The following is a 25,850-nucleotide window of genomic DNA, read 5'->3' as shown; positions in this document are numbered from 1 at the left end:
CATTTTTCTTCTGAAATGTAGATCAAACGCCTAGTTTAAATTAACTAACTACGCACTAGTTTAAACTAATTACACACTAGTTTAAATTATTAAATTAATTACGCGCTAGTTTAAATTAACCGAAAAATTAACTGACTTGTGCCAGGAAAGTTTTTAAAGAATGTTTTCAGTTTTATCTGAAACGCACTAAAAACTAAATGATGTTATTTTTTCTTGGATACTACTCCTCATAGCCTCCTTTGTCTAAATGTGCTACGCACTAAAATAATTTGTTTAGTTTCAAATATAACCAACAATTGATGCGTCCGTAGATAAGTCCTCTGTACTATCCTACAGCTGGAAACTAAACGCCAGATTCTTGAGAAAGAATTCGCTAGAAGTTTTCAAACATTGGAGGTAATTTTATTACAAATATTCCCAGGTAGTTTATTATTTAGAAAAGCTGTATTAAAAAATTTGCATTAGAAAAGTTGAATCTTACCGAATTATTATTATTATTATTATTATTATTATTATAAAAAACTTGGTTCATAGGGGCTTTCTTTCAAAATTATTCTGTTAATATTTTTCAAAGTTCTGATGTATGAATTTTTTCTCCGTGATAGTTTTCCATTTTAAAAACATTTAACACCAAATCTCCTAATAACATTCTCGTCCAAAAACTTCAACACTTATATTCTCACTGTAACCACGTCCTTTTGAAATTGAATTATTCGCATAATTTTTCCCTCTCTATTTTCGGACGATAAAATTAGTTGTATAAGGGGAGGAACGCGAGGAAATATGATATATGCTTAATATGTATATGTATATAAAAGAGAAAGCTACGCAGGAAAATTAAAATACAGGAGTATGCGCATTTAACATTTTAATAAATAGATATGTCGTAACTGTACTCTTTTGCAATCCAGAAAATCAAGAAAAGTTCTCGTGCTGGATTAAAAAGCTTATAAAAGCTGAAGGAAAACATCTCAATTCATTTTTCTGTTTTTAATTGAGTTCTAGAACGTTTTAGCAGTTTAAGATATAACTACTGTGAGATATTGAGACATTGTACGAATATCTCTGAGGAAATTTAAGCATTTTGTATTTATTCTTGGGATAATAATAAATTTTATTCACTTTTCATCGGACTTGTGCATTCCATTTATTACGAACCCGATCACACGTAACAATATATGAGGGAGAAGGCTAAATCATTACCTAAATAATATTTTGTTTAGTAATACACGATTAAAAAATAAAAACCATAGATTTTATTATTAGCAAAATATTGTGAGTTAAAAATAGAAGTTCCGCATCTGGAGCCATTTATCTTTCATATATTAAAAATAATTTTAACGTCTGCAATCTGTGTCAACATTTTGCATCAGGAATTCAAAAGAAACATTTAAAACAAAAAGTACATTAATGGAAAATGATACTGCCCGATCTAAACCCACAGCATGCAGAAAAAATATTTACCTCCCCCCCTCAAATAAATATAACTCTTTTAAATATGATAGAAGAATCAATGGAGTAGAAGTAGGTATTTCCAGAAATACACAAGGGAATCAGCTTGAGTGCCGAAGCAAAGACAAGTCTATATTCACATAGAAACTCAGTCGGGGTTCCCAGTTGCTCATCTTACCTAATGAACAGTAGAAAGAAGCTAAAATAAAGGGTCATTTTTCTTCTGAAATGTAGATCAAACGCCTCAACCCCTTTTCTTAAAACAATGAAAGCTCTGCAGTCATAATTAATATCGAACGCCTCGTTCTAAAAGTTCGAGTGTTTCTTAAGTTTGGGATTGTGTCCCAAATGCGTCTAGCACTTGTTTTAATGAGAAAGTAAATATATGATCTTCCTTCTAAAATACATGCATCCATCTTAAATGCAGTTATTATATGCATCCTACAAGAAACAAAAGTTGGATGAGAAATGTCAAGCGATATTTGTGCTCGTTCGTAAAACTGTTATCAAACTTTTTTTTTTTGAAAAAATAAGAATTGTCTCATATATGGTTAGGGATCCAGGTCATTTGAAACTGAAAATAAGATCAATGATATTAAAATACAGGATATGTCAAGTGATCAGGATTAACATCAATTATAACCCAGCCCGTTCGGTTAAATGAAAAAGTCGGATAATCGGGTTACCTTTAATCTGTAAGCCAAAAATGTGAATGAATGAGTGTCAATATTTTGCAAACGAAACTTAGCAAACTAAAACCCAAAGTTCAATTAAAATTAAGCTATATAAGCGTTTTCCTTTATTTCCTTTTCATGATATTAATAATAATCTGCAATTAAATAATATTCATCGATTTAAAATAGTAATAAATTACCATTTTGTAGAAGTTAACGAAAACATTGGGTACATATGAATAAGTTAACCACAAGTTGATATTTACCTGGATAAAATAAAACTACAAACGAACAAACTGGAGTTTCGGATAGCTAAAGTCCGAATAATTGGAATTCTACCGTATGCCTCTATATTTAAAGTTTTTATAATTTTATAGAATTTATAGCGTTAACGTGAAGCAATTTCTCAGTATTACTCATCTCATATTACCGTAGGATATACAAGGAAAGAGGCAGATGGTTTCTGGTTCATAGTGGCTACTACATAGAATTTACAGCCTTTCTACCGGAAGAGGATCTATACAACAGTCCGAAAACCGGTTTCAGTTTTATGTCCAGTATCTCTCCTATTAAAATCCCTAAAAAATAATAATTTAATCTAACTATTTCTTCCTTAACTGAGCGTCAGTGTCAATTATAAAACTTACCTACCCTAAGGGAATGTCATTATAATTTCAATGTTGACCCTACGCCGGATCGGTCTTACGCCGGTGTCGATTCTATATAGTGCATTTCCTATGCCGGTGTATATTCTATAAAATGTCGATCCCATACTGTCGATAGTGGCGATTCTATGTCGATATCGATTATATACAGTGTCGGTCCTATGTAGGTGTGGATTCTATATAGTGTCGATCTTATGCCGAAGCCTATTCTATACAATATCGATCCTATAATGGTGCCCATCCTATACAATATCGATCTTATGTGGTTGTCGATTTTATGTAGGTATGGATTCTATATAGTGTCGATCTTATGCCGAAGCCTATTCTATACAATATCGATCCTATAATGGTGCCTATCCTATACAATGTCGATTTTATGTGGTTGTCGATTTTATACAGTATCGATCTTATGTCGGCAACGATTACATACAGTATCGATCCTATGCAGGTGTCGGTTCCTATAGTGTCTATCTTATGTCGGTGCCTATTCCATACAGTACCGATCCTATAATGGTATTCATACAATAAAATGTTGTTAAAAAATATAATGTAAATAAATACAATAAATGTAAATAAAATATTGATAAATAAAATGTCGGCCGATCCTATGTTGGTATTGATTACACACGTACACTATGTTAATAGCGCCAGAATTTGAGTATGTACTTTAACTTTTCTTTCATCTCATTCTGCTTTTATTAATTTCATTTGAATTCTTTCACTGTAATCTTCCTTCGCTTGTAGAGACAAGATGTTTTTGGCAGGAGGCAAGAAAAATTAGCTATGCTCTCGCCGGGTTTCGAACCTGAACCTCTCGAATACGCGCCCAGTGTGCTAACTGTTACACCACGAAGACATGCAAAAAGGAGGGACTAAATACACCTTTCAGGCCCTATGATATCATTTTCGCTGCATTCGAAAATTCCTTTTATGAAGGCAAATTAAGAAAATAAAAAGCATTTAAATGCATAAAATAAATAAAAAGCATTAAAATAAAATAAAGCATTAAAATAAAATAAAGCATTAAAATAAAAATTAAATTTAAATAAATTTAAATAACATTTAAATAAAAAGCATTAAAATAAAAAGCAATTAAATATAAATAAAATAAAAAGCATAAAAAGCATTAAAATTTTTATTTAAGAAAATAAAAGCATTTCATTTTAAGTATGAAACAGAGCAGATGTATAGTTTAATGACTAAGCACTTCAAGAAGATCTAAAATAAAAAAATAAATAAACAATTTGAAAAGCGATTCAAAATTTTTAGCGATTCGAAGCAAAATGCTGTTTCGAGACTAATAACCCGTTTGGCTAACACCCGTTTGGGTTAATATTTGTGAAAATTTTATCAAACCAAAAATTGCATTTAAAAGCTCATATTGGGATAAAATTACAGAAAAATAACGTAAATCGTTATTTGGCACATTTTTTCTGCTGTAAAAAAAAAAAAAAGGCACTTTTTTCCTCATCAAGAGCAAAACAATGTACTGAGTGTGACGTGACCGAAACTTTTCATGGTCTAAATCTTTCTTTTGCTTGGGCCTATCTCAAGTAGTATTCTTCCTGTTGTTTCGACCGCTACCCATTCAACGCATTAAAAGCTTCATTACAGCTAGATAAAAAAATGTCATCAGTGTAATGGAAGACGTGGATAAGAATTCTATTTTTCCTTGAACGTCAGCAACAATAAAAACGGAAAAAAGGAATAGTAGTAATAAAAAACACTAAACGACGAATGTTCAGTTTAGATTAATTGCGTCTTTGAGAAATAATCAAGCACGCGCAGCTTGAAGAGCCGGAAAACGTGTCAAAGAATATCTTGACTTCCTCGCGAAAAGTTAGAAACTATGCCTAATTGTTGCGCTGTAATCATATGACAGAGATTTTCACTCAGTCATATTTTAGCATGGTAGAGAATGGTACTCTAGGAATTAAAACCTACTATTAAAAATATCTGTAAAAGAACTATTTCTTATTCATAAATGTTCAAAAACAATCTTACTAAACCCCGCGTTTACTTTAAAATTAATTGACATCAGTCCTGACAGTCTATACTTCAATGAAAAGGTTAACATTTTCATTGTTGAAATAACATCTATACTGAAAAAGCTACAACAAAAAGTAAATTTTAAAAGTTTGGATTACTGCTAAATGTCACTTTACACGTTCTTAAAAGAAGAGTACAAACGTTATATGCTAAAGAATAAAAATGTGAACTTCAGTATTTCGGTACGATTAAATTATCGCCATTAAGACATGTAATAAGATACTTCCGTAAACATTACTGATAATAACCAACAGATGAAATCGAAACTCCAGAGTATATTCCCTAAGTGTAACGTTATCAGGACTTGTATTTCTCTTGATTTGCGTTGGAAACATGAATGGTCCTGAATAGGAACAGAGAGCTTACTCAAGCTATGTTCAAGAAAGTGTGAAGTAGACAACACAAGCAGGAAGGGTATACGAAACCCTTTATTTTCTATCTTTTACAGGACCTCCCGAGGTTCGGAATACAAAGACCAACCACTTGTGGTCTGAACGTAAGAATACAAAAACTACTAACTAAAACTCAACTAAAAACTAAAAACTAACTTTGAATTAGTATACAAATGCCTAGTACTAAGATTGGCCTTTATTTAAAGAAAAGTACGTATGTAGTATGCCGAGCTGCTTAAACTACAGTACGTTTGCAGATAACAAGAGGGCTAAACCTCTGGCCTTAAGGGGACTTATACACCTTAAAACCCATAAGATGTTCGAATAGGTGACTGTTGCAAGAATTGGGATAACTCATTTAGTTTAAAAGCAATTACTACCAACATTTTACAGATGACTACATAATATAGCTGCTTTCTGAAATAGTAATCAGAAAGTTTGTGTTGCCACAAACATTTTTATAATTTAATCCGCTTTGTGACAACATTTTTCGTCATGTTTCCAACTTGCGCGCACAGTTTAAAACATTCTGTTTCATAATTTAATTCCATATTTAATATATAGCTTTTATAACGTCTGGAAACTACTGTGAACCTAAAATTCTAAAAATTTCATGTTAAATTTTTATTTTATTTTGAGTTGAGTTCATAAAATGTATTTTATTAAAAAAATTTGTAATGTTTTCGTCCATTAATTTTTTCAGTAGTAAAATATTCATCAGATTGTTGATTCAGTTAGAAAATAGTGCCCATATAAAGAATTCCATCCAATTTCAAGTATGTACCATTAGCCATTTTTAAAATATCCTGCGCGCAAGCTGGAAATATGGCGAAATATTTTGTCACAAAGAAGATTAAATTACAAAAATATTTGTGGCAACACAAACTTTCTGGTTACTAGTTTCCAAAGCAGCTATATCATGAAGTCAGCTGTAAAAAGTTGGAAGTAATTGCTTTTAAAATAAATAAACTATCCCAATTCTTGCAATAGTCACGTATTCGAAGATCATGAGGTGTTTAAGTTGTAAGAGTCCCCTTAAAGGCAACCAGCAACAGAGTGAAAACTCGTAAAACTACAGTGGCAAGCGGCTTGCTTCCTATAACTCCTTCCTCTTTCGCTTGGAAAAAAGCCACAACTTAAGTACTTGGCGTTAGCAAGACAATTTGCATAAACAAGTTAAAGCATTTAATTCTGGCCGGAAGTAGAAAATAAGAAGTGATAGTACAGTTTTAAAATAAAATAAACGTTAGTAAAACTTAGGATCCTTACAGCGTGAATACTTCTAGACATTCCTCCACGAAGGATCCCTTCCCTTCGGCAGATAACCCTCTTGCACTTTGCTGTAACCCAAATCCGACTAGCCATCAAGTATGAGACTCGAAATCTACGCGATATGTCATATCTTCTCCAAGTCTATTGCGAGGTCTCTAAGGGGCTGTCATTTGAAAAAGGGATAGAGCTTTGACTCTTCCTAAGCTAAAGAATCCAAGCTTATCTCGATTCATTAGCATTTTAGTGTCATTTTTTAAACGGTCAAGGTTTACCTTAAAGGTAATTTCTCCCTGCCCCCCGTTCTGGGTGCTTTCGTGGTGTAACGGTAGCATACTCGGGGCGTATTCGAGAAGTCTATGTGCGAGTCCCGGCGAGGGCATTGCATATATTTCATGTCACCTGCTTTCCGCCCCCCCCAAAAGCTAACAAATCTACAGTAGCGCCCGAACTAAAAATGTGGTGGATGATGACACTTAAACACCAGGATTTGGCGACTGGATCTCCTAATCCCCAGTCGCTTTTTAAAAGGGGGAGTATACAAGGTATTTCTCATTTACTTCCGCATGCCTTCGTGGTGTCACGGTTGCTCATGTTTCATGTCTCCTGCTTTAAATTAACCTAATGAGATTAGCCTGCTAATCTCATTAGGTTAATTTAAAACCTGATTAACCTGCTTTTTAAATTATTGCCTAATTAACCTGCTTTAAATTAACCTAACCACAACCTGAATCAAAATGGCAATAAAGTGAAAAGGGCATTACGGTAAGACCCCGCATAACGCTGTTTCGTTTAGCGCTGTTTCGGTTTAGCGCTCTTTTATTTCAACCCGGGGATTCCACGAAATCGCTCGCAGCATACGGGGATTCCCCGAAATATTATGCAGCGATAGGTTTCAAATACATATCCGAAAGAGTGTACTTGTATTTCTTGTTTGGTGCGGTATTGTACAGACATATTTTGAAGGGGTAAACGTGGAAGATGTCGAAGAAGTAATTCAAGAAGCAGCGGCTAGTCTTTCTAATGATGAGCTCAAGGAATTAACTGAACAAGAAGAAAACAAAAATGTTGACAGCAGTGATTCAGAAGAAGAGCAAAAAGAACTTTCGATGGCGTTTGTAAAAAGGAGTTTGTCTACCATAACTGAAATAATGGATCAATTCATTGAAAATGATCCGAATTTTGACAGGAGCTCAAAAGCAAGGCGTGGTGTTAGAGATGCTCTATCCGTTTATGAAGAACTTTTAAGAGAACAACGCAAAAGAAAAAAGGCAAACAACATTAGATGCTTTTGTCACAAAAAGGCAGAACACTGAAAACGCGGAAGGCTAACTAAATATGACTGAGAATTTTATTTGTTTTTTTTTAAGAATATTCGTTTTGTTATTTATATTTTGTTTTTATTTTTGCAAGAAATAATAATGTGGTATTAATTTGGGCTTTAAGAAATAAATGTTTGGTTTTATTTTTATTAAAAAAACATTTTTTTAAATTTTAATACCTAACCAATTTCCTAGCCATCTTCCCCTAATCCCAATATTTACATGTAAAGATAGCCTCGTTTAGCGCTGTTTCGCATTACGCTCTACTTTGATGGAACGTATCCCCCGCGTTAAGCGGGGTCTTACTGTACTTCGAAATATGAATAATACACATATACTTGTGTACAAAATTAAGAAAATTTGCAAATTATGTCTCTCTTCAGGAAAAGTACTGAACCAAAGTACCAATCATGCCACCGAAGAATTACGCAAATGTTCAGATTCGAAATACGTAAGAGTACACGCCTGCGGAGTTGTGATTGTCGAGGATATAAAAAGGTACGACGGGTTTTCGGCAATTGGTATGCTTGCCCTCTTTCGTGACATTCTCCGTGTTTTTCGAAGAATTGGGTAAATTTGATAACATATCAGGTAAAATGAGCAGCCACAAATGTATGGATGACAGAATGAGATGGAGATTTGTCGGAAGCAGACATGACAACCACAAACACAGGTAGCTGCAGATCTCAATTATAACACCCAGTGTCGTCCGGAATTTGTGGGCACAGTTTCAGGATGCCCAACTCATAACGAGAAGACTTGGACAAGGTCGATCAAGGTCCACAACTTTTAATGTAGATTACTGTTTGACAGTTTCAGCGGGGCGACACAGGACAACCACAAACGCAGGTAGCTGCAGAGCTCAATTATAACACCCAGTGTCGTCCGGAATTTGTGGACACAGTTTCAGGATGCTCAATTCATAATGAGAAGACCTGGACAAGGTAGATCAAGGTCCACAACTTTTAATGTAGATTATTGTTAGACAGTTTCAACGGGGCGACACAGGACTGCTATAACTTCACAGCTCTCATGTGAACAGCGTATTCCCACTGGAATCACCTTCAGGTCTACCAGTTGCCCAACGTCTTCATGAGATAGGTCTGTACGTCAGAAGGCCCGCTATTTGCATCCCGCTCACTGTAGCCCACAAGAAAGCGTGCTTAGCATGGTGCAGACAACATGCGCTTTAGACCAGACTTCTGTGCAGCACAGTGCTTTTTAAAAACGAGACTAGATTCAGCCTGGACACTTCTTTTCGGCATACCTGTATCTAGAAGGAGTCTGGAACACGATATCATCCCTCCCATATTATGGAAAATTATCATTACGGTGGTGGAGATGTAATGGTTTGGGCAGGCGTTGTGTTGGACGTCGCACACACCAACATGTATTGGCATAGGCTCCCTGACTTTGTCATTTATTCTCACGTCCTTCGCCAATATTACTATTGTTAATATTGAGGCCCGGTGGTGCAGTGGCTAACGCATCGCGCAGCAGCACCACAGGTCCGGGGTTCGATCCCCGGGCTGGACAAGGTCGACTCAGCCTTCGCTCCTTGATTTCCATCCCTTGGGTCGATAAAATGAGTACCAAGTTTGCTTGGGGACTAAACACTGGGGGCCTGCGACAAGCTGACCACTTGTTCAGGGCATATGTTTACGCAAACCAAGGCCCACGATCAAGAATGCAGATTACGGGCACTGCAGGCATTGGCCCACTAGGGCTGTTACGCCACTGAGTTTATTGTTATTATTAGCTCAAAGGGGGATTAGACTGAATGAGATTTTAGTCTCGAAATGGGGATTTTGCATCGAATCACTTAAAACGCGATGTATCACTTTTCAAACTGCTGCCACCAAATATTATCGCCCTGTATTATTTTTTTAAAAAAATGAATGAATGGATAATCTGTACGTATGTATGTTTCTCGTATTGTGAAAAAACAACGGTACTTACAGCCATCAAATTTTGAATACTATAGTCCTACACCCGAACATCTGCACCTGGAAGTCAGAATTTTGAATTTGTTTTATTAGCTTCATATTTTGTAAAATTTGAATGAATTTTTGATTAAGAAACACAAAGATCTCAAAGTAGGCAGTGGCAACACTGTACGGAGTGAAACATTTTTATTCTTACGTGTGAGACTGTCGATCATGAATTTTAAAGATAAGCTGTTTTTAAATATTTTATCATTTTGTTGTTCAGTTGAATTTTATGTAGCTTAAATGCGAAGAACGAGATATTTAATAAACAAAGTTAGCACTTAAGAAATTAATTAATAATAAAAAGACAAGAAAATTTTTGTTGGCCATCTTACCGAGTAAACTGAGTAAGATGGCCACAAAACATATTAGCGTTTTTTAACTGACATAACAACTTCATACGAGTGTTTTTTAATTAATATTAGTTAATAAACACTAATATGATGGACTGAGAAAAGACTGATGAAAAATATAAAAATGTATGCCAACACTTAATAATGCATCCTGAATTCTACTCAGCTTTTAAAAATTGTGTGATTTTGTTGTTGAATTGTATGTGGCATAAGTAAAAAAAAAAAAATTAATAATAAAATTCAAAATAGGGGGGATGAGTTGGCAGAAGATAGTGCAGGAGCAGACTGGTAGATGGCGAACTCAGCGAGAGAGTAGAAAGCGTTAAAAAAACCTCTTTTGGGCAGCCGATATAATCTGAAACCTTTCAGATATTTTGCGTTAGTTTTTATTTTGGGAATAAGTCCAGATTCCTCGATGAAACTATATCTACAGTTTATTATTTCATTCGGTGATCCTTACATAGCATCATAAAGTTTTGATCCTTTGTCCCATATAAAGACATTTCTGTCAGATATTTAAAGGAATATTTGTAATATTAGTTAACAAAGAAAGCGAGTCTGAAACCGGTTAAACTACGAACTGTGATTCAAATAAACAAAACATAAACAATATGGCATTTTAAAAGCATGATGAAGCGTCTGACACGCCCATCCTTTTCGTGCAAGAGACTGAGTCAAGGTCTACAAACCACACTTCATATTCCTATCTACTTTTCCGATAATCCGTACGTCCACTGAAAACTGTCGGAATGGTGCCTGTTGGTAACATGAGAAATGTCTGTTTTTTGCCTATCCGAGAAATAAATTTACCACAGACTGTTTGACTGTAATATCGCTTTGTCCTTACATTTTGGAGATTACGCTAGTCATTAGAGAAAAAAACTCCATATCTTACGAAACTGTAATCCTGTAAAATGGGACGGACTTTTTTATGACAAATCTGATTTATGAATCAATACTGTTCGGCAGAATAATTAATTATTGCTCGAAGATAAAAAAATAAATGCTTTGGAATAAATTCATTGAATTTTTATTAATGACACATTTTAACCACTAATTGGAGTAAGTAATTTAAAATTACGGTGGTTTAAATAATTTAAAATGAAACAAGCAGATTATGGATGCCATTAAATCATTGTTCTCTTTATGTACATTGTATAGAAGCAGTTACTAACGTAATATACTAATATATTTTTCAGGAATGAAAAGTTTTTATTGTGAATTCTGCATTAAAAAGCATGCAGTAAAATACTGACTTATTTCTGATGATCCAAAAGGTAATGCTGGGACATTCAAATGATTTAGGAAATCATTGCATCTTTACTGTAAATTATACATCGTAAAGTAATTGTTATATCACAAGAAGCACCTGAGAAAATATAGTATGTTATATGTTTTATCGCGACTTATAAACAGAAATGCTCAACATTTCGATGGGCGCCATTTTGTAAGCAAAATTTCTAAGCATTTCGTTGGGCGCTATTTTGTAGCCATTTTTCTATAAACACAAATGCCGGCTAGCTCTAAAAGTATTTATTAACAAAGCACAAAAACAGTTATAAAGAAAATATGCATCAAAACAGAACACCTAACATACACCCAAACAGAACACCTAACATTTAGAATTAACGTTCGTGTCACGGAGACATAATACTGGAGAACCTAACCTCATCGCAGCTGGAGCTCGACTGACTGTAGTTGTTCTCCTTGCCACTAGGTGGCGTTCGATAAAATAGTTCGGTTGCATCTAAATAGTTCTGTTACAAACTCATATTAGACTTATAAAAAGACTCAGCGAAGGTAGATCAATTTACGACAGAACTCATCCATCAAGAACAAACATGCCAACTAGCATGGTGTAAGATTGGCCAACAAGCTCTTTTAACATCCTAGAATTTGCCGCTCAGATGGTGCTTAGGAGAGCCTAACTGCGATACCAAAAGTGTCCGGTTTCGAATCCCAGAGAAGACATGTATGTAAAATTGTCTGTCCCTTCATAGGAGGTAGCAGTGGCTGCCTCTTAGGTGCCACAATAAAATGGCCACCAGTTTTGGCCTTAGTGGTGGCCAATGCCGTTACAGGCAAATGCCCACCATTGAGGAAAAAAAATATTCTACGATTTTGGTCTTTGGAGATCCATCAAAAATATTATGTGTAGTTCGAGGATGATAGTCATTGATGGTTTTCAAACAAGAATCAAAGTTTGAACGAATTTGATGTGGATATGCTGCAACGGAAATGTAGCATTCCATCTGGAATTCCAGTCAGATTGCTGTGCGAATTACTATTGATGCACATCTTAAAAATCAGAAGACAGAAATATCAGGAAATAAAAACGCAAAATATAGATTCTCAATAGCTTTCTTTTATAATTTTAAGTGAGTCATTATAACTTTTACTAGGAATAAAATGGCACCGATAATTTATGGTTATAAATATGAAATCAAGCTCACTTGTCTGACCTAAATTCAGCTCAAGCCCACGAAATTCCTCGTGGCAAGGAACGCAAGATTACGCCTGTCGTTGGCAACAGCCTTGAGCACCTTAGAGACAGTGCGATTTAGCTCAGTTCCTCCCCCAGGTTTGATGGAGAGCACCCGGGGAGGACGGGTCCGAGGGTCTCCCACCGCTCTTTCCCTATCACCAACCTCTCCAGAGGATTTTCGGCTCGCCGCATATTTAGAGTGCCCCCACGCCGCACGGACACTATACATTTACAATCATCCATGCCTTCTCCGGTATTCGAAAGCGGGCCCTTCGACACGGCAGTCAGCGACGGTAACTACCACACAGGTTTGCGCGGCAGTTATACTCATTAATGCAATAATGGGAAAAAAAATTATAAAAAAGATTTAATAATTTTGGAGATACTGCATTTGAAGCACGTTATTAGGAAAGCCCATATTCCCCGCAGTTGTCCGTAGAAGCTTAAAGGTGTAAATGTTTTACTGACGGCTTTACATACTTCGGTGCTTACATCCTCTGATTAAAACAATTATTATACTAAAAATGAAATTCTGATACTATTCGAGAAAAGCTTAGGTGTTACAGACAGTTATTACTTCCTTGTACGAAGTAAAAAGGAAGTATTGTAATCGCGAAAAGTTTCAGGCAGCATATTTCAACGACAATATCCATTTTGACCGCTATCGAATGCAATTTAACGATGTTTTTGCGTGATATCTGTACGTAAGGACAGAATAAAAGACTCTTTCCCTTCAAAAAAATTATAAAACTGCTTTAAAATGAATTCTGAAGAGAATTTTTCGTGGCGTCTGTACGAACGTATGTACGTATCTCACATAACTCAAAAACGAGTAGCCTCAGAACGTTGAAATTTTGTATATAGGACTGCTATAACATGTAGATGTGCACCTCGTATTTTGGTTGTAATCGGCCGCCCCAAACGTCTATAAATATATATATATATATATATATATATATATCCACTCTGTTACCCGGCTCAGTGATCTCAGTTTCTTTACTCTTATATGTTTGTAAATTGTACATTTTTTGCTTTAAAAATGATTGAATTATGTTGTTTTTATCTTCCGGTTAAGGATTTTATGCCTTTAGTAAGTCCGTGTGCAATATTTTTAGAATTATCAGCAATTTTAAAGTTGTTTAATTGCCGCTAAGCCTGTTTCTAATGGCGGCCATTGATGTTTACATTTGAAACAGGAGACTAGTGGATTTGTTGCCAATCTAGAGAAACTTAGCTTCGCAACAACAAAGATAACGCCTTCATTTATTATTGCCAATTAAATCATGCTTAATCCTTTCTGGAATTTTTTCGAGGAAATAAGCGCTTGAAATTTACTTCGTAATTTTTAATATAGATATTTTGAGTTTTTATGTATTTTTGCCTTCTCGCGAAGTGAGAAGTGAATTAATTGAATGAGAAATACTCAATCGTCTGTGAAAAACTGTTTCTTTTTTGTTTTGTTTGCTTAATTTCTTTTTTACATCATTCTAGCTTTATTATAGTGTTTGAATAGAACATGTGGCAACGATTAGATAATTCTATTCTTTAAATGATATAAATTTTGTGCATTATGAGTTATAACATGAACGAAATATGTACGTTAACTGTTATATAATTATTGGATTATATAACAGTTAACTTAGTTTCCGTTATATAATTATTATGTAAGTTAACTGTTATATAATTATTAATACTGTTAAATGAATCTAGCGCCAGAGTGTCGCTATGGTAAACAAATACTAGAGCGAATTTTAAAGAATGCATTTATTCTATTGTGGTTTATGCTCTGTCGGCGAAGTAGATTTAATTAAATCCAATAAGTTTAAACAAAATGCAAGAAAAAATGCGTATAATTTAATATTCCAATACAAGGAAGTCATGTGGTGTACACATCAGATTTTTTTTTATTTAAGAATTATTGCGTAATCTATACTGAGGTAAAGCATAAAACTGCTGGAAATTTGTTTTAATGTATGCATGTAACACACACATATACTTAATTTTTAACGTCACCATTATATCTTGAAGTGTCAAACCGATGAAGAACACACAAATCGGAAATAACTCTTTGCAAAATATTACTAGAATAAAAAGCTTTCAGTTTTATTTTATTTGCATTACTTATATTTCCATCCATCTTCAAGCAGCGATTAAGGGCACCATTGTTGATGACGCAACCAAAATGGCTTCCATTGTTGGATATGATTGTTTCGTAACTAAAATCGTTTGCGTACAGCCAAGGTAGGCGGCGGAAAGTTATTATGTAAAGCACTCACAGAATGCGCCAAAGAAGGCTGTTTGGATGGGTGTGACGTTTCCGAATGATTTTTTGATTCTGGGATTTAATTCGTTAATTCTCTTTTTACACAAATCTATAATTTAAATTAATACCGTGTTGATTATGGACAATGGAATGGAATGAACTAAATACTGCATTGTTTTGTAACTTGTATGCAATTTGACTTCCAATTTTAATTTAAAATTTTCGAATCACTGCAAATGCTATTCATATTCCCGACATTAATAATTTCACGTAATTAAATATAGAATAGCAATTCTATATTTAATACTATAAACGAAATTTTTTACTATATTATTTTTATTCTATTGTTTTCTTTCATTCTAGCAGTTTGTTATTGAATTGCGCCATTTTTTAAAAACTGAAGGCAGTGAAAGATTTCATCAGATTTTTATTTTAAAACCGAACCTAGCCGTTCGTATTTTTCAAGTGTCACACATTTAATGAATCTGTTTAATGCTTGAATGAAGCGATTGAAGATTATTGATAAGTATTAAATTACGAATACTAATGAATAATAAATAAATGGGGTCTAATCTAATGAATAATTTTTTCGCTACGCTTCATGAGTTTTCAAAAAAAATTTTAAATGGATTAACTTAAATAAATCTCAAAACACTTTTAGAAATAAGTTGCAGAAGGAAACGATTAGCATATATGAAAGCTAAAATTAAGTAAAAGCAAAAAAATAATAATAAATACAGTAAGACCCCGCTTAACGCGGGGTATACGTTCCATCAAAGTAGAGCGTAATGCGAAACAGCGCTAAACGAGGCTATCTTTACATGTAAATATTGGGGTTAGGGGAAGATGGCTAGGAAATCGGTTAGGTATTAAATTTAAAAAGTATGTTTTTTTAATAAAAATAAAACCAAACTTTTATTTCTTAAAGCCCAAATTAATACCACATTATTATTTCTTGCAAAAATAAAAACAAAATATAAATAACAAAACGAATATTCTTAAAAAAAAACAAATAAAATTCTCAGTCATATTTAGTTAGCCTTCCGCGTTTTCAGTGTTCTGCCTTTTTGTGACAAAAGCATCTAATGTTGTTTGCCTTTTTTCTTTTGCGTTGTTCTCTTAAAAGTTCTTCATAAACGGATAGAGCATCTCTAACACCACGCCTTGCTTTTGAGCTCCTGTCAAAATTCGGATCATTTTCAATGAATTGATCCATTATTTCAGTTATGGTAGACAAACTCCTTTTTACAAACGCCATCGAAAGTTCTTTTTGCTCTTCTTCTGAATCACTGCTGTCAACATTTTTGTTTTCTTCTTGTTCAGTTAATTCCTTGAGCTCATCATTAGAAAGACTAGCCGCTGCTTCTTGAATTACTTCTTCGACATCTTCCACGTTTACCCCTTCAAAATATGTCTGTACAATACCGCACCAAACAAGAAATACAAGTACACTCTTTCGGATATGTATTTGAAACCTATCGCTGCATTATATTTCGGGGAATCCCCGTATGCTGCGAGCGATTTCGTGGAATCCCCGGGTTGAAATAAAAGAGCGCTAAACCGAAACAGCGCTAAACGAAACAGCGTTAAGCGGGGTCTTACTGTAAATAAATTCTTAAGCATTTGAAAACTGAAATAAAAGAATCAGTGTTTAAAAGTCTCTCTAAGCTCTGCACACTCATACACAAAAAGAACCACAATTCTATATCTTCCGATCTACTGAGCCGATTGACAAAATTTAACTTGCGTTTTTCATGTCTTGAAAGCACGACTTAGGATATATATATAAGATTTATACATAGCATTGTTCTAGCATATCTATTTTGACAGAAAATTGGGTTTTATCTGTAGTTATGCCAAAGCGCCAAGTTCTTTTAACCCTTTTCGGCACGATACCTTTTAAAGTTGGAGTTTAGATAAAAAAAAAATAAATAAATAAATAAAGTAGGCAGTTAGACGAGTACACAAGTAAAATTTTGTGAAGATAGCACTTATCGTTTTAATTCTGTGGATGTGCCCAAAGCGGGCACACTCATTGAACTGAGCTTCGAAAAGAGTGGTGAAACGAGCATTGTTGTCAATGAACTGACCGATGAGATGCGGAGAAACAAAGAATATAGGCTCTCAGTTGTCCTAGATGATCGGTGAGCCCGGTCTGGGCACACCAAGGGTTCGCCGTTTGATTTTAGGAAAGATTTCAAGGTAAAAATTTAAAACTAATATAGAATAAGGAGATTAGCATACAGCCAAAAAATAACATAGAAATTTCTTTTCAAACAATTCCTTTTATACCCTAAAAAAAATCTGGAAGATTTCTTTGAAAAATGAGGGTCTTAAAAAACTAAACGTGGCTAAAATATATGAATTGGTTTGTGTTGAGCTGCCATCTACTATAAATAAAGAAGGTTCAGAGTAACCTATAAATCCTTTTTCATTCAATTTTTCTGTGCGTACAGAAGGAAATTTTTAGGTATGTCGAGACCGGACACACTGTGCCGCAAAAGGTTAAAGTCGCACAAGTTTTTAAAAGACCATTTCTCAAATTTCAGTTTCCTCAGTGTTAATTGAATTCGGTATATATTTATTAATATCTCTATTTTTATTAAACTGACTTTATATCTTCTTTCACAATTCGAAACTTAAGTTCAATCCGAATAAAATTCGCAAATTTCCAAAATTAGTATTTTTTATTTGAATTATAGCTTATAAAATGTTTACCATCGCCTAAAGTAGATGTATTTCTAGACATACCTGCAAAACATTAAGAGTTTTGTATTCAAAATTTCCCAAGATATACGCGAACTTATATATAGGCGCGTTCTGAAATCTGATATATTTGTTCTAAAACATATCTAACATATTTTTTATTTGATAATACGCCAAATGTGATTTATGCACTTTGTTAAATTGAAAGAATGAACGGTGTACTTTTTTTTTCTGCTCGTGCGAAACGAAAATGAAAGTAAAATAGGTTACCATAAATTAAGAATTACGCGAAGCGAATTATTCTTGGCGCAAATTCAAAAATGTGTACCAAAATTAATTATTAAATTTCTCGGTAAGTTTCTCACCAAATTTTGCAAAATTTAATATTTCAGCGTAATTTGAGTCGTAGAAAAGAAACATGGGAAAAATCAGTATGTCATTTCAGAAAAAGTCCGATTTTGCCATCATAATACCTACGTTAGAACAAAGCTATTATAAATCCTATACCGCACTTTCGAGACATGAAAAAAGCAAATTAAATTTCGTCAATTGGCCCAGCAGAACGTGACTTATAGAACCTGTTCTTTTTTGTGCATTGTGTGTGTGCGGAATGTACCATAATATACTATATACTACGACTCAGATATTGCTCTGGTCATGTTCAGATTAATTTGAATCATTTATGCAGCTCTATTGCCAGTAATAAATATAAATCTGTCGCTTGGTATATCAAAACAAGCTCATTCACCCTCCAATAAAACTACGGAAATAAAAGCGCATGAAAGATTATTGTTCGAATAAAAGGAGATAGGCTTACCTGTCCTCCGAAGAATATTGGGCTAACATTCCGAGCCTGGGCGTTGTCCGATTTCCTAAGAAATGTTGTCCACTGCCCTTCTCTCACTACTAAGGTGTCTACCCACGCTTTTACTGTACCATTCTCATCCACCACCTGAAAAAGAAACATAATTTATCTATACAAAAACTACTGAGTTCTACGCATACAAATATATCCCGGCTTTATCCGTATGTTTGTTCCACTGACCGAAATTTTAATGGATGTTTATGGTCAAGCAGGAGTTTAATGGCCAGATTAAAACTCATTCCTAATGGAATGAAGCACCACACTTGGGATACCAATAGACTGGTTATGGTGGTTATTTATTTCACAATTCTGATCAAATACTTTGTTAAACGTCTGTCATCTGCGATTCTGCGATATGCGTGAATTTATCTATGGCATACTCAATTCCGTCTAGAGTAAAATATCATAAAGATTTTGAGAGAAATTCAGGAAAAAAGCATAAAGTGAATCTCAAGGGAAAAACTGACAATGAAAATTTCGAAACAATTAACACTGGGAAAAATTATTATCATAGAGGCTTCGGTTTATTTAATTACTAGCAGCTTCGCTGCCAGCCTTCGTCTGGCTTTTAAATGTACCGGAAAAATGGCTGAAGGGAACACCAAACGTTAAATTTAAAAACTGCGTAGAATTTTACTCTCCAGAGCAACTTCAAAAAAAAAAAAAAAGTTATTGCGTATAACAAAATTACAATGAAATAAGCAATATCCCTCAATACAAGTATTAATTATCCTAATAAATAAATTAACCAACTTCCCTTTGCAAAATCTTAAGAACTCAAATGGTATAAAGGAGGTTAAGAACTTTATTTCCTAAAAAAATCACTCAAAACATTTCAATATCTTAAAGACAGTGAAATGAGCAATAAATAACATAAAAGAATACCAAAAAAATTCTGAAAAGCAAAGTATAATTAATGATATTTTATCTTATATTTTCAAGAGAAAAAAATTACAATGAAATAAGCAATATCCCTTAATACAAATATTAATTATCCTAATAAAAAAAATAACCAACTTTCCGTTGAAGAAAAAAAATCATGCAAAGCTTTTCAATATCTTACAAACAGTGAAATAAGCAAAAAAATAACATGAAATGAACTCAAAAAAGAAAAAATTCCGCGCAGAATTTTACTCAGCAGAACAACTTTACCAAAAAAAATCAATAGAAATGTATTAGATCCGTATGAAATGTATTAGATAAATGACAATGAAATATGCCAATCTCTTAAAAACAGTGACATAAGAAATACCATGAAAAATTCTTGCCAAACCCATATTTCTAAAAGAATGAAACTATTCAAAATGATGCGATTTCATCAAAAATCTATCAACAACAATAAGAAAGGAAAATTGCAGCCAAAATCACATTTTTAAAGATGTGAGAAGTGTACTCGGAAGCTTCATTTAAAAAAAATTTTAAAAATACAAAATATTATCATTTTTTCCAAAATTCTTTTTGCAAAAGCAGTCGCAAGGATGAAAGTTTAACGTGTCCAAAAATCGAAGAAAAATAAACTGTACATTTTTAAACATAAACTTTTTAGCAAAATCTCGTTGAAAAGGTATTAAGCTCCCTTTGTTAAATAAATTCGTATTTAAACGATTTATTGAAACACGAAATTTATTTTAAGTTCGTAAAATAGCTAAGTACCTACGTTTCATGACGATGTGAAAATGGAGTGTATAGAGTAAAATCTCGCTTTCCTATAGCCCATTATGTCTCAAAATGACGCGATTTCTTCACAAAACATAAAATAAAACAAATTCTAATTCGAATTTCAAAAAAAATCACTTCGAAATGCACTGGCTCTTGTCTAGATGCACCTATGTACCAAATTTCGTAGCCGTGGGTCTATTAGCTTACGCGCAAGCGCGAACGAAAGACACACACACTGACACACAGACAGACTCTTTCTTTTATTATATGTAGAGATGGCCAAGTACTCGAAGGTTGTCTGACTCAGGGAGAGATAAGTTTCAAGGTCAATGGGATAATACCAAATAAATACATTATGAATATTTTTGATGAGAACGCTATTAAACTGTCCTAGATGCACATATTCTTAAATAATTTTTAGTCCAAAGGGATTTGAATCCCGAAGAACTATTAGTTTCGTTTTGGCATTTTGCGTCGGACTCATAAATGTCGGTTCACTTTTCAAACTGTTGACACAAAATGTTAGAGTCCTGCATTATATTTGAAGAAATTAAATAATGAAAAATCTGCATAAATGTATGTATATTTCTCGTATTGTGATAAAACAACGGTACATAGAGTCATCGAATTTTGAATAACGTAATCCTCCAACGAATATGAGCATGTGGAAGACCAAATTTGAAATTTGAAATTTGTTTTATGATCGATTTCCTATTTTTTAAAACTTTGACGAATTTTTGATTAACAAATTCAAGGATTTCAAAGCGAGCAATGGCAACGTTGTGCAGAAAAAACATTTTTATCTTCAGCGCGTGAGTCTCTGTATCGGAAATTCTAAAGATATGCTCGTTTTAAAACTATTTTGCGATATTGCTGTTGCACTGGATCTTATGGTTTAAGTGCGAGGAACATGATATTAAATAAAGAAAGGTAACACACAAAATGTTAAAAAACGCCCCTTTGGACGTAATTTAAAATCTGAAACATTTCAGATTTTTTTTTTTTTTTTTATAAATATTTTTAATATTTGAAGAAGAAAAGTGCAGCAGATTGAAGATGACAGAAGCAGAGAAAGAACTGCGATGTATCAACGAAAGAAGGTTTAAGCCCTCCGTTTACTTTTACTGATTATTAAAAGTATCGGTGTGCAGAATTTAAAACTTTTATTCTGTGAAGCGGTACGTAAGTACTTGTGTCATTAGCATTGTTTAAAAGTCATATGAGAAGGACCCATGCGGTCCCTTAAGCAGATTTACCTCAACTGCTTTGCCATAATAGAATATATAGAAAAGACTCATCTTTATATGTACTTTTTTACTTTTACTTAACAGATACTTAACACATCTCTAATTTTGATGCTCTGTGCACGGAAATCTGAGTCAAACAATGCAACTGAATGCGTCTTCGGATAGGACGGTCACACACAACAATCACAACAAGTCTTTGAACTAGAAGACCTTATAAGGCATTTTTCCCAGCCTTCCTAGCGTGCCTTCGTGGTGCAGTGGTTTGCACGCTGGGCCGGTATTCCAAAGGTCCGCGGTTCGATTCCCAGCCAAGGCTTTGCTAATTTTTCAATCTCTCTTGCTTCCAAAAAATACCTAATGTCTCTACAGTGGCGCCCGAACTGAAAAGGTGTTCGATGATAATTCTCCTCACCCAGGATTTGGCTATTGGGTCCCCTAAAAACCACAGTCGTCCTTTCAAAGGGGGAATATATAAGATATTCCTGCCGCCTTCCTTCGTGGTGTAATGGTTTGCACGCTGGACTGATATTCCAGAGGTCCGTGGTTCGGTTCCCAGCGAAGGCGTTTGCTCAGTTTTCATCTTGCCTGCTTTCAAAAATATCTAATGTCTCTACAACCTTAGGTCTTAGGAAGGACTTTAGGTTTTTGAACTAAAAGAAGACCTCAGGTCTCAAGAAGCACTTTAGGACCTTAGGTCTTTGAACTAGAAGAAACCTTATATCCTAAGAAGGAACTTAGGACATTAGGTCTTTGAACCAGAAGAAGACCCTATATCTTAAGAAGGAGCTTAGGACCTCTGGTCTTTGAACTAGAAGAAAACCTTAGGTCTTGTGAAGGACACTAGGACTTTAAGTCTTTGAACTAGAAAAAGACCTTAGGTCTAACGAAGCTTAGGAGCTTAGAACCTTAGATCCTGCAAAGTATCTTAGGACTTTAGATCTTTGAACTAGAAGATCTTAGATCTTCTAATTCAAGATTATTGCCGAAAATGCGATTTCTTTTTCGAAAAAATGACATATTCCGTTCTTTCTATGTGCTACTTTAGTTTATTTGTAGTTTATTTTATTTTATTTATATATTTTGGATAAGTGGAAAACAGCCTAGTAGCTTCTTCCTAGTAGTGTCATTCCTCTTTTCTTAAATATACCTTTTTCTAATTCTTTAAAATAACTTCCTGTTTTCCAAAAACTTAAGAAAATCTAGTTTTAACGTGTAAAAAACTGCATAAAACGCAGAATTCCAAGATAGGAAGTAAAAGATGATAGATTTTCATTTATATGCTGTTACCAATGACGGTTCCTTAGTGTGGTCGTCAGAATCAATCAAAACAAAGTAGCCTGTTTCCTAGTATTTTGATGCTCGTTGTATTTCTTTCGGAAGGAATTTGTTCTTTTTTTCAGCTCCTCGTTGTTCTTTTTTTAACTGGTAGTTTTATGACTCACTCTCTGCTCCCTATTTTTATCCTTTCAAATTTAAATCCAGTTCTGCTTTTTGTATGTCCTGACATTAATGTTTTGTTAAAAGTGCACGCAGCAAAATTTATTTCTCCACTCTTAATGTAAATAGTAGATTTTTCTCAATAATTTTTTCAAATATTATCTCCTAAATATGCTTTCATCTAGGCTTAAAAATTCTAAAATGAATGTTGATATTTGTTTATTTAATTACTCTCACCCTGGCAAAGTACGTGATGTACTATCTAAACCTCCAGGAAGGAATGATTTCGTGGAAGACTTTCTAAGAAAAACTTTGTAGTATTTGCATTAAAAAAGATTAAAAACAAAGAAAACTTCCTGCAGCCGATCTATTTGAAGACAAACGAAGAATTAATTAAGTAATTTACTTTAGATTTGGCCACCAGTGCGCTTCGAGCACCAAGTAGTTGATTGGTTGATTAACTGACCATAGCAAAGCACTCGAAGGCTAGTTGTTTAAAGGTGACAACCCGCTGTTTAAAGTTTAAAGGTATTTCGTGGAAGATTTTCTGAAGGAAAATAAATTATTATGTCAGAAACACAGAAAACTACGAAGTTACTTACATTACACAGCCAGATCATTCGCCTAGAACTAACCTCGAGGTGAACTACCAGTATCCTGCTCTTGCTGTACCAATGGAACGTGGAAACAATTGAGCATTAATAAAGAAAAAGTAGATTTCCATACAACAAGCAGAAAAAACAGCTTTTATTCAGATTAATGTTTAGTGAAAATCTTTTTTCAAATGTCAGTGTAACAGATGAATAAGATTTTATACAAAAGCATGCACTCTTTTGTGAAACCTTTTTAATCAAATAAATCATGATAGAAACGAAGATATAGTAAAGGGTGTGTTTTATTGTGGCAATGCAAATTAATGTACATACATTTTGTTACTGAATCAGCTCTGCCATAACGATGTGATGTCAAATGATATGTATACAAATTAATCTTTACGAAATGAATGCATTCACCTTTGGGATTTTTGTTTTTCAGAATCACGCTCTTGGAACTAAAAATTCATCTTTATTTGATTTCAAATAACATTCGTTCTCCGCATACAAGACTGTCATATAATAAGAGGTTTATGACATTTTGTTTGATACATAACATTTCAATATTCTAATTCATTCCACCTTACATCTGAGAAATCATTATGCAAAAACATTCTGATAGAGAAAAAACCATGTCACTGAGGTTAGCCTAGCAAGGAAATCTTATTTTCTAAAGTATTTTAAAGTGGCGCATTTTTGGATACTTTTGGCGCCTTTTCCATTTAGCCTCTTTATCAATCTCTATATTTTACTACAAGTAAGAATTATAATTTTTTCGTAAAATTTATAAAAGTGTTTTGACCGAATAGAAGAACATTATACTTTTGGCAGCAATGAAATTTTTAAGAATTCCTATAAAGAATTTTCTTCTCTCCTTTCGGCGTGCCTTCGTGGTGTAAACGGTAGAACGGTCGGAGCGTATTTGAGAGGTCCCGTGACTGACAATTAAGTCAATTAAGATAAAGACAATTTAGTGGGAGACAATTTTCTTTATTGCTGAAGAACCCTACTGAGACATGACATAACTATGATTGTATTTCTAATCCAGACGGGGTATCAGTCTCGTGTGTGTGTGTGTGTGTGATTATGGCAAAGCCTCGAGGGATATCTGCCTAAGGGAAGGGATGCCTATCGTGGAGGACTTTCTAAGGGAAACTGGCTCGTATAAACGTTACACATGGGGAAAACCACAAAAACACCCATGCAGACAGCCCGTTCGCGGTATTCGAACTACCAGTGTTCAGCGACTTTACCGCTCGGCCGCTGGTGGGCCGGGTATCAGTCTCGAAACGGCATTTTAGGTAGAATCACTAAAAGCAGTCTATCATTTTTCAAATTGCTGCCACCAAATATTATCGCCCCGTATTATATTTAAAGAAATTAAATCATAAAGAAGCTGTTTCAATACAGGCATGTTTCTCGCATTCTGAAAAACAACATTACCTAGGGCCATCCAGTTTTGAATAACGTAGTCCTCCACACGAATATGAGCGCCTAGAAGCCCGAATTTGGACTTTGTTTTATTGTCTGTTTGACATTTTGTAATACCTTAACGAATTTTTGATTAAAACTCAACGATTGCAAAGACACTGTACTTTTAAATACTGTACTTTGTATAAAGTGTACAAACACTTTTATCTCCAGCGCGCGAGACTATCTATCGGAAATCCTAAAGATATGCTGTTTTTAAATACTTTGAAGTCAAAGAGATATTAGCCCAAATGCTCTCGAAACATGTATTGTGTGTGTAAACGAAAAGAAAGTCTCTCTAAACGTAATATAAAATCTGAAAACTTTCAGGTTTTATATTAGATACTTTTTCTTTAGATACTTTTTTTTTCTTTAGATATTTTTTTCTTTAGATACTTTTTTCTTTAGATACTTTTTTTTTCCTTTAGATACTTTTTTCTTTAGATACTTTTTTCTTTAGATACTTTTTTTTTCTTTAGATACTTTTTTCTTTAGATACTTTTCTGTGGGTTTGTTTTCTTTCCTTAACTATACACGAAGCTAAAACTGATACTTCTGACTTATAGCCTCCTGATTTGAATGAACATTTCTAAACAAACGTCAAAGAAAGCCTTCCGTGATGAACTACATCCATTCCTAACGCTTCAGAAAAAAATGTTGTGCCCTAAAGCAAGTCAAGGAAATGTCAAGGCAAATCAAGTAAATGCCAAAATAAACCAATTAATATTTAAAATATTCATAAGAAAGTCCTCGAAATTTTCGGACATCCTTACCCCTTGACATCAGGTCCTCCCTGCCTACACGTATCAGGTACTGTTTGTTCCAATTCCATTCATTAAAAACACTCTTTTTCCAGTGTTTCATTATTCACAGCGTGGGTTTTCTCTGTTAGCATCTTTAGTACTGATTTAAATCTCCTCTAACATGCGTGAAATTACATTTAAACAAAGATGAACGAGCA

The 25,850-nt window shown here is 34.1% G+C and overlaps 1 protein-coding gene across 1 annotated transcript in view; it reads right to left on the bottom strand.

Moving 5' to 3' along the window:
- LOC118186352 (histone-lysine N-methyltransferase MECOM-like) overlaps positions 1-25,850 on the bottom strand; it is a 523,759-nt gene that overhangs the window by 295,508 nt on the left and 202,401 nt on the right. Inside the window, exon 3 of the mRNA XM_085818114.1 lies at positions 18,436-18,570. Coding sequence (XP_085674240.1) covers positions 18,436-18,570 — 135 coding nt within the window. The remainder of the gene's footprint in view (positions 1-18,435; positions 18,571-25,850) is intronic.

The sequence above is a fragment of the Stegodyphus dumicola genome, chromosome 6, assembly GCF_044657685.1.
Source record: "Stegodyphus dumicola isolate Sdum_Otavi_A_Nest chromosome 6, ASM4465768v1".
Taxonomy (NCBI): domain Eukaryota; kingdom Metazoa; phylum Arthropoda; class Arachnida; order Araneae; family Eresidae; genus Stegodyphus; species Stegodyphus dumicola.
This window is presented reverse-complemented; position numbering and strand designations above follow the sequence as displayed.